The 14,545-nt window shown below is 35.1% G+C and overlaps 2 protein-coding genes and 1 long non-coding RNA gene across 3 annotated transcripts; all 3 read right to left on the bottom strand.

The window, feature by feature from the left end:
- Window positions 1-457: 457 nt before the first annotated feature.
- LOC108208755 (uncharacterized) lies at window positions 458-2,380 on the bottom strand. The gene is made up of 7 exons (XM_064080173.1): window positions 2,376-2,380; window positions 2,046-2,186; window positions 1,637-1,796; window positions 1,390-1,544; window positions 1,176-1,296; window positions 622-1,072; window positions 458-525 (listed from the first exon to the last, which is right to left on the bottom strand). The coding sequence occupies exons 1-6, from the start codon at window positions 2,378-2,380 to the stop codon at window positions 830-832; spliced, it is 825 nt and encodes a 274-aa protein (XP_063936243.1). The 3' UTR covers window positions 458-525; window positions 622-829.
- A 1,415-nt stretch (window positions 2,381-3,795) lies between these two features.
- LOC108206281 (uncharacterized) lies at window positions 3,796-9,926 on the bottom strand. Its single transcript, XM_017376530.2, has 10 exons — window positions 9,725-9,926; window positions 9,389-9,622; window positions 9,151-9,276; window positions 8,995-9,051; window positions 8,830-8,904; window positions 7,818-8,729; window positions 7,001-7,459; window positions 6,662-6,914; window positions 5,552-6,564; window positions 3,796-5,435 (listed from the first exon to the last, which is right to left on the bottom strand). Exons 1-10 carry the CDS (start codon window positions 9,924-9,926, stop codon window positions 3,796-3,798), a joined length of 4,971 nt encoding a protein of 1,656 aa, XP_017232019.1.
- A 106-nt stretch (window positions 9,927-10,032) lies between these two features.
- LOC108203566 (uncharacterized) lies at window positions 10,033-11,195 on the bottom strand. The gene is made up of 4 exons (XR_010284497.1): window positions 11,046-11,195; window positions 10,722-10,776; window positions 10,535-10,621; window positions 10,033-10,177 (listed from the first exon to the last, which is right to left on the bottom strand). It is a non-coding gene; the product is annotated as an uncharacterized LOC108203566 (long non-coding RNA).
- Between the last annotated feature and the right edge of the window lie 3,350 nt (window positions 11,196-14,545).

The following is a 14,545-nucleotide window of genomic DNA, read 5'->3' as shown; positions in this document are numbered from 1 at the left end:
TTGTAATAGTAGAGTGTGGTTGAGGATAATGGTGCTATTTATATACAATATAGATGGGATGTCTTCTTTCCAATTGTAAGTTTAAGTTGTAATTAAATGTCTTCGTTTGTTAGGTTTGGTGCGGTTGAAAAAATTTTGAATGTGAGACAGTTAAATGACTGAGGCACAGGATACTGTTGTACTTAATAGTTGCCAACCTAGTGTCTCTATTACAATGAAGAAATGTCCATATAAATGCTCAAATTTCCAATTTGATGATAATAGTATTAAAGCACATAGTACTGACATGGTTTTGATACAACAATTCATAGAATTGGAGTGTATTAATTGTAGCGACAATATTTCTTACAGTAGAGGCTGGCAAAATAACATAAGCTGGGATATGAATTGCAGTTCTGTGTTCACCAAAAATAAAGGTTTGCATAATATATTAGAAGACATAAGAGGAGCCAAAGAAGGGCCATGACAAAAACATGAATTCTTTCCTCTGTAGAAATTGTAAGCTATGAGATTCCGATTTTAGTCCTGCAATAAACAATAGATATATGTTAGTTGTTTGTTTTGTAAAAACAAAATGCCTACATTATTTCAATTATTATATATCAATTAATCAATACGTACAATGTCTTTCTTCACTGTCTTTCTTTTCTTAACATTTTCCTCAGTCTCAAATGGCACAGTTTCAGTTTTCTTACGTGGTCTCTGCTTGTTTGTGGACTTCTCAGTTGCTGGACTATCGGATGCACGGTTTAATGTCTCTTCCAAATTCTGTTGACATAATTAAAACAATCACAGCTCTTAAATAGATAACCATATATTACATTACGTTTTATATCAAGTAGAAAAATGTGTAGTAGATTGATACCATGGAAATGGAATCTTGCTTAGAGTTCGCAGGAACCACTTCACCAGGAACGTGGTCTCCTAGCATTTCAGGAGGCTCATCAATTGCATGAGCGAGGTAAACATTACATGAATTATGCACATTGGTTTCCCCTATGATCAAAGTAACAATAAATTCTTTCTTTTCGAAAGCCTTTAGCAGTGGAGGAAAAGATATTGAGTCTCCAACCTAAGAGTAGTATTGAGAATTTAAAAGTAAGCAAGTGTAAAGGTTTTAAATTTGCAGAAGTGGATGAAATAAACTCTTAAATACTTGTTATGCTTGTACTTACTTGAGTGCTGTCATTTTCAATATCAAAAACATTTTTGCCAGTGATTCGTTGAATCTCTTCATCCGGAAAAACAATCCCAAGGTAGCCAGTAGAGTCGTTGCAGACGGTAGCCAATCGAAATCTGTTCAAGACAATGTCAGAATAAGTAGGACTTTTATCGTATATAAGTTGGTATTGAAGAGATTTGATCCTAACAATGTACAAATTTAAATACCTCTTATCAGGAAAAGGGATATTTCTTTTACAGTTGTCACATTTATACCTCCCTTCAACAATATTAACCTCTTCATCACAGGATGTACAGACATTGTCATACCAATTTGTCTTCTCCTCCACTTTCTTCACACTAACTTGGCATTTATACTTTTTCTGCACATCAGCAAGAAATGTAAATTACATACTGTTTATTATATGAAGAAGTCATGCTGTTATGCAAGATTTGTTGTTGACTGAAGAAATACCTGAATGCATTGAGCAGTAAACTTCTTTATCTCTGAAATTGTGTAGATTTTGTCATCTATCACTTCTTCGATGTACTCTTCTTCAACAGTTATAGATGTTGTGTTTAGTGGAAAAGCAGCCAATCTAAACAAATAAATTACATGACAGTGAGTAATTATCCTAAAAAATAAAGGCAGAGGATATAAATTTGTTGGGTAAATTTGGTTGTTCTAAACCTTGTCTTCAGAATTTTGACACTGTAGTGGTCTGGATTTAGATAAAATCTGGTGGCTGGATAGTTGTTCAGACATGTCAATCCTATTCATAAAGAAATCCGCAACATAAAATAATTTATTTGAAACTCAATAACAATATAAGGCTAAAACAGGACTTTGCGGCTAGAAGTGGTTCGTATTATGTAAAACATGCCATCTAACAGAGTTTTTACCCTCGTGTTGATTCACTTTCGCACTTGCAATTATGATGGTAACTTGTTCTTCAGCGGTATGTTTCAATTGTTTCTCAAGTTGCTCAGCAAGTTCATTGAAGAAAGTCACCCTCAACTCACAACTATAGACAGAATGAAGGATAAAAATTGTATTAGTTTTTGAAGTTATTTTCATGTGACTTTAATCATTTCAGGGCTCACTGTATTGAAATCAAATACCTTCCATCAGTAATGACAAATCGGATGTGCGATCTAGTGTTGTCATCTTTTGAGTATACACGTTCCACATTTTTGTTTGTTATCACACCAACCACATCTATAAAAACAAATTTATTATTCAATTTCAAGAAATCTATGAACAATACATTAAATGTAGCAATGTAGCGGTTAGGTTCGTTTACCTATCAGAAAACGTTCATCAGTGACAAATCTAGAAGCATCTTCAAGATCATATAAATCAAAAGCATAGGTGGGGAAAAAGGTGGCATTTGTTTTCTCTGCAACCAATTTTGTGTAGTTGTCAAAGTATATGTGTTTCTCATTTCGAACTACCCTATTCTTTTCGGGTCCTTCATACTTTTTGACATGAAAATTAGATATACGATAGATGTTGCCTTCCTTCAGATCTTCTTTGAAAAAATCAGATATCTTTGCATTCAAAAAAGCATGAATTCGAGTACTCTACAGGCAAAACATAGTTATAGCTTAGCATACAATAGGAATGAACACATAAATGAGGGTATAAATAGATATTGTATTCTGTTGTTACCGAATCATCAATTAACATGACATTCAGTCCTTTAAATTCATTAGTTGTACGATTAATCCCCTCCCAGATGGACTGAGCTCGAGCGCGTATGGTCCATTCAGTTTTGTCTGTGTGAAGATTCTGCAGCTTCTGGAATTTGTTAAACATCATCTTGATGCCTAGATCTGAAATGTAATAAATATGAGTATGTAGTTAGTACAGTTGTGAGTTACAGCTAGCTATAAGTTCTACAATGTTGGTAGTCTTTGAAATAGATGTGCATACCTTGGTGGGATCTCAGATCTGGTAGGTGTAGTGAAGAATGAAGACTATAAGATGTGTAATAACTGATGGGGGTCTTTATGATGTGGGGAAGATAAGATGTAATGTGTAAATCGTAAGAAAGATATAAGATTTTAATAATCTAAAACCGAGGAACACTACTTTGATGAAAAGAAGTACTACATGTCAAAAATGAGTACTATAGTACATGTCCTGAAAAGGAGTGTGCATGTTTATGTGGTCATTGCTTTCCATATTAGGAAGTTTGACTGGAAGAATACAGACTGTATGTATTGAGATGTACTATCTCCTCCACATTGTTTTTTAAATTTGACAGAGACATTTCGAATATAAATTTGACAGAAAAATTTCAAGTAACATTAGGTGAAGAAGATTATCTAAACACTGGATCAATTGTCTGGTGGTGCCTTGTTTTTGTATGGAGGAATTCTACTCCTTCATTTGTTAGACAAAGAACTTGTCTCCTGGGACTACAATCCTCTGTAACAGAATTTGGACAGGGTGAGTCATCTTTACATTTAGATAAGAGATAAACAACAACTAACAGCCAACAAAACAATTAACAGCTTAGAAATTAATAGGCATTGTCTAATAAGCCTTGTCTTGGATTGTCTAATAAATCATGTCTTAACATTCAATACTTAGGATATAAAATTCTAATTTGCAAAGAACAGCTTAGATTACAGCTTAGGGAGATTGTAGAAAACTTCTTGGTAGACTACATTTCTGGTAACATTAGTTGGAACACCATGATCAGAATCAATGAACATCTTCAAACCTTCAGGTGAGGTAACCCGACTTACAGCCACGTACATTTGTCCGTGTGTAAAAACTGACTTCGGAAGATAAAGACCAACTCTTTGTAGAGACTGTCCTTGAGCTTTGTTGATCGTCATGGAATAACAAATTTGCAGCGGCATTTGCTTGCGAATCAGCTTGAATGGTAGCTTGGTTTCGGTTGGAAAGAGTTCCATCCTTGGAATAAAGTGTTTCGTACCTGCAAATGCTCCACATATTACCTCACACTGAACACAATGCTTCAGGCACTTTGTGATCATCATTCTGGTCCCGTTGCACAGTCCAAGCGTCTGGTTTAAGTTTCGCATTAACATAACAGCCACGCCAACCTTTAGTTTCAGTTCATGATGCGGAAGACCTGGAATATTGTATGAGTTGATATATTCAGGGGGGAATGCAAAACTAAGATCAGAATCGCTGCCACCAAAATCCTCCGCTCTGTCAACACTATAGTAAGAAGCTTGATCTCCCGGAATTGTCTCAACAATATTGGAATTCAAGTGAGCAACAGTGACATTGGTCGGCGTCAATATTGCTCTCTCACTAAGATAAGCAGGATTTTGAAAGTTTGTGGTAAAACTGGGATACGTCCACTCAATCATATTTTTAACAGAGTTTTCAGTTTCTGGATCACAAAAATCTGCTGGAATCATGATTGAATCTTCATCAACAACACTTAATTCATCAGTTGGAGGAGATAACTTGCCATCACCGATTTGAAGTACCCATTCAGCAAACTTGCGTAAATTCTCCTTTTCCTCAGCATTCTGTCCTTGGTTAAGTCTCATGTTTTGCTTTAAGATGAAAATGATTGCCTCTTTCCATATTCTTGACCGAGTTATGCATGCAGCCACAATGTCAGCACGACCTCCCATGTTGATGACTGGCAATATCTGCCGAAAATCTCCACCGAGTAGAACGGTGATACCTCCAAACGGCTTGTTGAAATTGTCCGGATTAAGAGTTTTCATTATGTCTCTCAGTGATCGGTCTAGACATTCAAATGCGTACCTGTGTTGCATGGGAGCCTCGTCCCATATAATCAGACTCGTGCACTTGATTAGATTAGCAATATCCGAATTCAGATTTATTGCACATGAGGAATATTCATCCAATACAATTGGGATCTTGAAACGGGAGTGGGCTGTCCTTCCTCCAGGCATTAAGGTAGCTGCGATACCCGAGGAAGCCACTGGCAGAACAATCTTTCCCTGTGATCTCAACTTGTAAATTAGAGTCTTCCAAACATATGTCTTACCACAGCCGCCGCTCCCATAAACAAAGAAAACACCTCCTTTGTTTTCAGTCACAGATTGAAAAACGGCATCATAGACTGATAGTTGTTCAGGGTTGCAATTTGAATGAAGTTTGAGAAACTCTCTCTCCATTTCCTCTATGTCGTAACTGGTTTCATCAACAATCAAATTGTTTGCATCAGTTTGAATATAGCTCACTGGTGGCTGTGGCAATTGGCTGAATTGCTTCAAACATTTTCCAATCGTTCTTAGGATCTTGTCTATTTCTGAAAAATACAACAGATCATTAGAGTTTGAACAGAGTTAAGAAAAATATTTAAATGTCAGTACTAATCAGGAGTGAATATTAGAAAACTTTTGATGAGGCTACCAAAAATAGTACCTGCTAATGCATAAAATTGTAGTTGCTTGTCACTGAAATTAGTGTTTGTATTACCAGATTGCTGTCTCTTACGAAGAATGATATCATCGACCATGTGTTTCCAGTGCTTTGTCCACAAACTTCCTAGGTCAGTCACTTGACAGTTGATCATGATATGAACAAAAAGCTCTCTTATTTGAGGAGGAAATCCACACTTGGCACACTCATCCATTACTTCGTCCCATTCATTGTCATCGTCAAGCAATCCCAGTTTTCTACACGCATCTTTAAAAGTGTTGTAAACCACACCATGTACAGTTTTAAGAGCATTGAAAGAAGTTGGACCTCTAACCTTGGTCAGTAACAACCTGAGATACCAAATCTCTCCAGAATTATGATGTGTATACAACAAACGTCCGATTTGCTGGCCTCTCTTCCTCACTGTCCAGACATGATCAGTTTCATTCCACACATAATGTTGTGGAATCTCATCATAAGTGTATTTCCTAGCAGATGGATCATCCTTGTTTAGTTTGAAGAAAGCCTCAAGTTGACTGAGTTTCCATTTTTCACGCTGCACAACTTTTTGCAGATTCTCATCTTCCTTGAAAGTGCAGTTTTTATTGCCTGGTAAATGAAATGAGAGGCGATGGACAGACACGGATCGATAATGTATATCAAATCCAAAAATTCTATACGCAGCCTCACATCCACATATGTATCTCCCGTCAAAGTAAGATTGAATCTCATCGATAGGCTTGGAGTCATCAGTGTCTTGCTTCTTCTTGGTTGACAATTCGACAGTAGCACGATCATGTCCTTTGAGGCAGTACTTGAATAAGTACTTGAGAGTTCGTGCGTGGCAACAAATTTCAATGTTCATATGACATTGATATTTGACCAGGAGATCACGGTTGTAAGGCACGACAAATTGATTATCAAGATCCACATTGTTCTTCCGGACAGTAATTTTAGTGTCGCGCCTTTTGTAGACAGGGAATCCCGATTGGTCAAAATATGTCTCCGGACAATACCTAAAATCAAATAGAGAATGTGGATTTGTAGTCAGAAGCAAATTATGGGAAATTATGCATTAAAAAAAGAGTGATGGGATGTTATTGAACAGCTTACTTCTTTGGAAAGTATTTGGTACACTTTGAATCCTTCATACAGGGGGAATTTTTCCTTTGGAAACCACAAGGGCCGTGGATCATAAATGAGGAAACAGCTGCATAACCAACTGGATCTTTTATTGGATCAGGTATTTCAGCACTTACAAAACTATCAACATCATCATTGAGTTTCCTCTTCGAAGCAGCGTCGAGCCATATTAGCATATGGACGTGAGGTAGTCCACGTTTTTGGAATTCTATGACATACATAACTACAAATATTATGATAAAACAAAATTAATATGATATGGAAGTGGACATTCATATGCAGTTGACTTAGAGGAGATAGCATACTTACTTGCAATACATGTTCCAAAATAATGTTTGTTTTTGATGTCCTCCACTATCTGATCCAACTTCAGTTTGAACACGCGTGCAATGACATCGGGGGAGTCAACAGCCATGCAACCCGGATATAGCTTCATCATTTCTTTGATTTCATCCCAAGCACTATTACATGTCATAGTCAAAAAAATGTCCGGGTGACCAATGTAGCGACAAATAGCAAGTGCATCCTGGAAATTTTGTTGCATGTATCTCTTCGAACCAAGAAAGCTAGCGGGCAAAATGAAACCTTTCCCAACAGAAGAAGTATCTTGATGACCATCTCGTATGCTCTTTTGAATGTTGCTGTATAAATCATTACGGAGAGTGGTCTGGTGTGTACGAAACCACCAAAGGCGCGACTGTTCAATGGCCGAAAATGCATCCACGATGTATTGCTGGTACAGTCTTCCACCCAAGCGAGGGGTATTACCTGAAAGAATGAAGTAGTTAATTATGTTTAAATAGTTAATTATTCCAGAGAAGAGGTATCAGAATCCTCTTTACACATAGATAAGAGATAAAAAACAACTAACAGGCAACAAAACAATTAACAGCTTAGAAATTAATAGGCATTGTCTAATGAGCCTTGTCTTGGATTGTCTAATAAATCATGTCTTAACATTCAATACTTAGGATATAAAATTTTAATTTGCGAAGAACAGCTTAGATTACAGCTTAGGTAGATTGTAGAAAAGTTCTTGGTAAACTACATATCTGCTTACATTAGTTGGAACACCATGATCAGAATACAACTGTGTATTTAGAAATGATCATAATAAATAGTTTACCTTCATTTAGTCGGCATTGCAGTTTGTATGAGTAAAACTCCTTCATTGTTATCCTCTGACGCTTTTTGGCAACATGTTTTCCAGATTGCACATAAGGGATGTCATCATGGTATCCGTCTTCACCTTCAGGAAACAAAAGAGGGTATTGTAGGGCCATCAACTTAGGGTGTATGTCAGATATTCTTTCAAGAACCTTGCTCTTTGTCTCAACAATGATGTCTCGCTCACCACATGTGTCTTCTAAGTCTCCAACCATAATTGCTCCTACCTCATTTGATGGCCCTATGAAATTCTCACGGCCAGTTACACTACGACACACTTTCATGACGATCTTCAGATCCTGCACAGGCTGTTCTTTGAATCTGTCCCGGGCCATACGAAAGTATTTTGTGAGTTCGTTTGTTTCATCCAACATAGCCAACAGACCTTGTACAATCTCCACATCAACAGTTTTACCATCCGAAACACTGACCCATTTCAGCCTGTTCTCCACTTCATTATCGGTATCGTATATGTATAATTGACAGAACTTGGGGTCCTCACCTTCATTAGGTATGAGAGAACCAAAGAGATGATGGTTCTGTCCATTAAGACGGTATACATAAGGAGATGAGCCGTTGTTTATAGAGTGGTCCACTCTACCGCCCATAGAAGTGAATGCAAACATGGTATTATACAAACGAATTTGATTTCGGAAGCGTTTGCCCTTCACTGGATCATTGTAAATATTTAACAGGTATGAAGGAGTTGGAGGTGTTTCAGGCAGCTTGATCTGACCTTTAGAACAACATAAACTGAACTCAGGTGTACCATTCTTCACAGTTTTATTCACACGTTCTTCTTTCCACATAAGAGCCTTGCATTTGGAGCAACATTCTGTAGGTGGCCCCAAAGACACATATCCAGTGTTACCTGTCATTAAAATGAGAGAGTCATTACTAATACAAAAAATGAGTGACAAAAATGTGACAAACAGAATAGTGTTAATATTATAAGAGTCGAGGAAGCTTACATCTGAGAGCTTTTTGCACGGCAGGCAAAACAACATTATCTACCACTTCAGGTTCAGCATAATCAGTCTCACAACCTTAACAAATGCAAAATATAAGAAAACTGTTGTGTGCAGATTAGATGATAATGATAATGCAGTAGCATAATTTGTGTGATACCAACTAACCATTTTGATTAAAAAGTTGATCAGCATCTTCCAAGACAGATGCAATTGCAGAATGCTCTGTTAAAACAGTTTAAACCACCAATCAGCAAAGGATAATGTGGAGAGCAGAATATGATTAATTTTTATTAGGTTTTGATCAAAACAAAGCTCCAGTACCTATAGTGGCATCATCGTTCAGTTGACGTATACCAAATAATTGTCTGCTGGTCCCTTCTTTGTCTGTGGGAGGGATCCTAGTCTTTGATTTTTTAGCTTTAACTTGTCTCATGGGTCCATAATCCTCTGAAATAGTATTTGGAGAGGGTGAGTCATCTTTAAATATAGATAACAGATAAACAACAATTAAGAGACAACAAAACAATTAATGGATTGTGAAATTGAGTGTAGAAAGTACCTTTATCTCCTTCATTCAGATCCATTCTACTGTGAATGTTGACAGCAGTATTAGAAACATCGGAAAGTGGAGGCCTTGTAGAAATAGATGCAGCTTGATCAGTCATGCATGATGCCGATCTTTCCTCGAAATTCAAAACTGGAGAGTTCAAATGATTTAATGAATTTGAAGGGTGTTGTGGAAGCACATTTTCGTCACCACCTTTCCTTCTCTTTGCACTCCTCTTCTGAGTCCCTGTTGTTAATTATGTTTATATTACACAAATTATCACCTAACTTGGAGATGCAATACTCATATAAAATAATTAAGAATACAGGAGAAGTTATTGTAAAGTACCTGTGGTACAAAGTCCTTGATTCAATTTCATAACATTTGTCAAATTGAAAGGAGTATTACAAACTGCAGATACAGGGATGGTACCAGAATTAAATGCAGGTCCAGGACTTATGGAAGCATCCCTTTCATTCAAGTTAACAGTAGGAGATTTCAAGTAGAATGGGACAACATCTTTGTTTGTACTCCAACCCTTTCTCGACATTTTTGAACTCCCTGAAATAGACATAAAGAATGGTTTTAGTTCTACTCATACAATCTGAACTCCTTAGTAGTAGTTGTAATATAACAGAGTAGAGGTACCTTGGTTTGATATATTAGAAAGAGGTGTGACAGCATTACTGATAGGAATGGATTGAGTACTTGAGAGCGTACGGTGACAGGTCTGAGAATGTGGAGTGGTAGTAGTAGCAGTATGAATCCCTGCATTCTGTGTAGAATTGAGAGTGCCAGAGCCTAGAGTAAAAGTTATGTTAAAACCCCAACAACAAACAGTTCTATTATGGATGCCTAAGTAGTGTCAAATGATAGCAGAGTTCATGAAACCAAAACAACAAACCAACATATTATCAGCCAACAAACTTCTATATTTTCTCTACAACCACCATAAATGAAAACTTGCACGCACCATGTCTGAATATTAAAAATATAACATTTCATTTAATAGAATCCAAACAACAAACCCACAGATTTTTTAAAATATAACATGACATTTTATAGAATCCAAACAACAAACCCACAGATTTTGATTCACAACAAACATTGTATTTCCTTCTAAACAACATAAGCTGAAAAGTTCTATTAAGAATGGACCTGATAGAGTATTAATCTGAACAGGTGCCACATTCTCTTTGTCTGGTTTAGGAGGCTCAGCTTTCCTCCTTCTTCCTGTAGTGCTTCCTAATGTGTTGGAAAGCATTACTTGTTTAACCAAAAAAACAAAGAAACAATACCATACTATCAGGATATTCAATACACAAAAAAATGGTAGAGAACATACCGAATTCAGATTTAAATGAACTGAAATTATCTAGGTTGAGATGATTGTAATTAACCTGAGATGAAAACACAAAATCATGAATTCTATGCAAAGGAGATATATATTTAAACAGTTCTTATGCACAGAAACCTCTTTCATCCTCCAAAGCTTCAATTGAAAAATGTTCTTGTATTCTTGTGGAACCAGTTCTCAACAAAACACAATATAAGCTCTGTCTAAAATTTGAAATTGAATATCGAGATTTGAAATGAAATTCCAGTCCATAAGTTGAAAACTGTGTACGATTTTGGTGTTATTCTGCAGTAGGAGAAAGGATTGACTTACACTTTAACACGCACAGGACAAATTCATTCTTCTTGTAGCATCCCTGAACGGTTTTCGAAGCTAGACTCTGCAGCTTATCTTCAAACAGGAAGGACTCATCCTGTGGAAGAGAAAGAGGGTGAGGAATGTTAGTATAATTTAGGAAAGTTAGGACACGTGACACGTGATATGTTAGAAAGCTTTTAAAGCTTTTAATTTTATAATAATACTGTAGTAGTAAGTGTGGCATGCGTAGGAGTTTTCCGGTGGCATATTGTGTAATTACATGTGAAGTTTTGGGGTAGTCCATGGAAAAAAGAGGCATTTTATGTAACAGGATTTATTATTTAGAGGGATTATTTGCGCTCTCTATTTTTTAGATATGTTTTTTTTTATGAATAGTATTAGGTGGACAAAATTGTGTATAGAAAAATTTATACATAATGACGTAGCAATTCAAGTGGCCGGTTTTAATTGAGTTGCTCCAGGAGCTCAATTCAATTAAAATCCATCACATATCATTATGTATAAAATTTTGTACGAACATAGGAATTATCCTTTTTTTATTACTTAACATGTATTTTGAATCTCCCGTAAGATATAGTTTTATAATTTATTTTCTTTAATTTTTATTTTTTTCAAAAATTAAAATATTATATTTTTATAGAAATTTTGAAATAAGTATCGAGCTCTTCGTTTTCGGAAATTAGGAGACATAGGGAGGGGGTATTAGTATTGAAAATGTGATTAGTGTCACTACAAATTTAAGCGTGGTCAAATTTTGTGATTCTAGAAGAATGGTTTGATAATCCATCAACGACGTTAATGAGCTTGGACACAGAACAATGCTGAATCGGCCATGGGAAAGCACTGCACTCGGACATTGAATTTGAATCGCCCATTAATGAAGTAAATATGCTTGGATTAAAAACAATGGAATCACCTTTTTAGTTGCGAGATTAGGCAGGCATGGACGAGTGTTAACAATGCAATTCCTGTGTATCCGCCTTTTAATCATCTTCACACGTACCAATATTCAGGTGACACTCACTTTTGTTGGGTGATTCCAATTTAATGGACGACACTAGTAAATTATTTTGTGCATGCATGTCAAAAAGACACTGACTTGCCATCTGTACCCAGTAATGCTTCTTTTGAGAAGTTGCTAAACGTTCAAGAACAACATGGTGATCGCTTTGAATTTCAACTTTTGCATTTAGAATAGTTATATAGTCATTTAATTACTGCCATAAGAAAATTCAACTGGAAAAATGTGGTTGAGTTATAAGATCTAAGTTGTAAAAAATGTCACAAAAATAAAATTAGTTAAAATAATTTATTTAGAACGATATCTCTTACTAGATTCATCACAATCAATCAATATACTTATATAAAGGAGAAGCGAGGGGCGTGTAGGTGGCGCCTCTCACATCACTCCGTTCTATTTTTCTAATTTTCTGGAATTTTTGAATGTAAAATATCAAAAAATTAGAAGCAAGTTTTAGAATCTGATTTTATTTCAGATTATTTATGGAATATAGTAGTCTGTGTATGTGGCGCCTCTCACATCGCTCCGTTCTATTTTTGTAATTTTCTGAAATTTTTGGATGTAAAATATCAAAAATTAGAACTATCTTTTTTAATTTTGGGTATATTGGAAGCAAGTTTCAGAATCTGATTTTATTTCAGATTATTTATGGAATATAGTAGTCTGAAAGTTTTAATCTGATTTTGTTTCAGATTATTTAATTATGGGAAAGAGTAGCACACAACTCTTTCTGCACCTATAAATACCCCTATAGATTGTAGGTTTTGGATCATTTAAACACAACCTCCTCTCTCTCAATACTAGAACTCTACCTCTCTCTGGTGATAATTTTATTGCTTGATTTCTAACTTTGTGGTGTTATTCTTCTGCAACGATAAGTAAAGGCTGTTTATATATTATTAAAAAAATAAAGGTTGTTGCAAGCAAAAATAGTTATAAATCGCTACGTGGGAGTCGACAAATTAAAATAAGGGAGAAGAATATAGTCTTGACATGATATTGATGATTGATAACAATAAATCAACTATTAGTGATGTATGTTTGTGGTTATTCTTTTATAATATTTGTTTTGTTAATCGGACATGTTTGTTGTTGTTAATTTTTATATGATTTACTTTGTATACAAGAAAATATGGTGGAGAAGCGAGGGGCGTGTAGGTGACGCCTCTCACATCGCTCCGTTTAAATTTTTTTAATTTCTGGAATTTTTGAATGAAAAATATTAAAAAGTAGAACTATCTTTTTCAATTTTCGGGTATATTAGAAGCAAGTTCAGGATTTGATTTTGTTTCAGATTATTTACGGAATATAGCAGCTTGAAAGTTTTAATCTGATTTTGTTTCATATTATTTAATTATGGGAAAAAGTAGCATACAAGTCTCTCTGCACCTATAAATACCCCTATAGATGGTAAGGTTTTGGATCATTTAAACACAACCTACTCACTCTCAATACTACAACCCCACGGATTTAAGTTAGATGTTTTTGTGCACAGTCAATCCAAAAAAATTGGCGGAAGGTGACAATGTAAGAACAAGATTACTTTTAAAAAAAAACACAAATAAAATTAAGATTCGTCGTGCTTCAAATTGTTAATTACCTGTATAAATTTATTTTCATTATATCACCATGAATTATAGTCCAATTTTACAATTTTAGATATTAGTATTGGTATTACATCAAGATTTTTATAATATAAAATTATTTTAACCTACAAATTTTAATTTTAAAACGTTAATATAGTTTTTATAGACATCCAAAAAATTATTTTATTCTACAAATATTAATATTGAATCATTAATATAATTTTTATAGGCCGCCGCAACGCGCGGCTCCTCAACTAGTTTGTGTCTATAAAATTATCAAGCTCTTATATTTAGAGAGGCTAAATTCTGATATTCTCTCTCCTAAACTCTGAACTCATTATACAGCTTGCAAGGGTAAAAAAAAATCTATCTATGACTATTCTAGAGTGAATTAATGGAGGGATGGAGCCGTATTAAATGTATTAAATTATTAACATGTACATTTGGTAGGTGCGTCTAATCAGAAAACTTATTCTAAAAGCCGAAAGTTACCGGAGCCGCCGATAACGGCACCATGTAGCCGACTATTACCGGATAAATTACTTTGCATCCTACACGTACATGCATTACATTTGCATTTGCTGATTTCAAAATATATTCAATCTGTCAATCAAATATGGATAATATAAAGTTTTACATAATATATTCATCGGGTCCTTTTCCTTTAATGTCTTAAAATTAAAATAAGAAAAAACAGGATATCGACATTAGTTACCGTCAACAAACTCTTGACTCGAAGATAAAATGAGTATGTTTTATTAATTATAATAAAAATCGAAAATTGTCCAAAACAAAATAAGTATACATACATGTTTAATCATAATTGAAAAAATCATTAGTCATCATATTATAAGACTGTATTAGTACTTATTGATACATTTGTTTTG

Source organism: Daucus carota, chromosome 6 (genome assembly GCF_001625215.2).
Source record: "Daucus carota subsp. sativus chromosome 6, DH1 v3.0, whole genome shotgun sequence".
NCBI lineage: Eukaryota > Viridiplantae > Streptophyta > Magnoliopsida > Apiales > Apiaceae > Daucus > Daucus carota.
The sequence above is the reverse complement of the archived record's forward strand: the minus strand, read 5'-3'. Positions and strand labels throughout refer to the sequence as shown.

Coding starts and splice junctions, on each gene's coding strand:
- LOC108208755 (XM_064080173.1), bottom strand. Junction 1,297..1,389: donor ATCCCTTTTCCTGATAAGAG/GTATTTAAATTT, acceptor TGTCTTGAACAG/ATTTCGATTGGCTACCGTCT. Junction 1,073..1,175: donor TTGAAAATGACAGCACTCAA/GTAAGTACAAGC, acceptor TACTACTCTTAG/GTTGGAGACTCAATATCTTT.
- LOC108206281 (XM_017376530.2), bottom strand. CDS start 9,926: ATGTCGAGAAAGGGTTGGAGTACAAACAAAGATGTTGTCCCATTCTAC. Junction 9,623..9,724: donor TCAAGGACTTTGTACCACAG/GTACTTTACAAT, acceptor AATTAACAACAG/GGACTCAGAAGAGGAGTGCA. Junction 6,565..6,661: donor ACCAAATACTTTCCAAAGAA/GTAAGCTGTTCA, acceptor ATTTGATTTTAG/GTATTGTCCGGAGACATATT.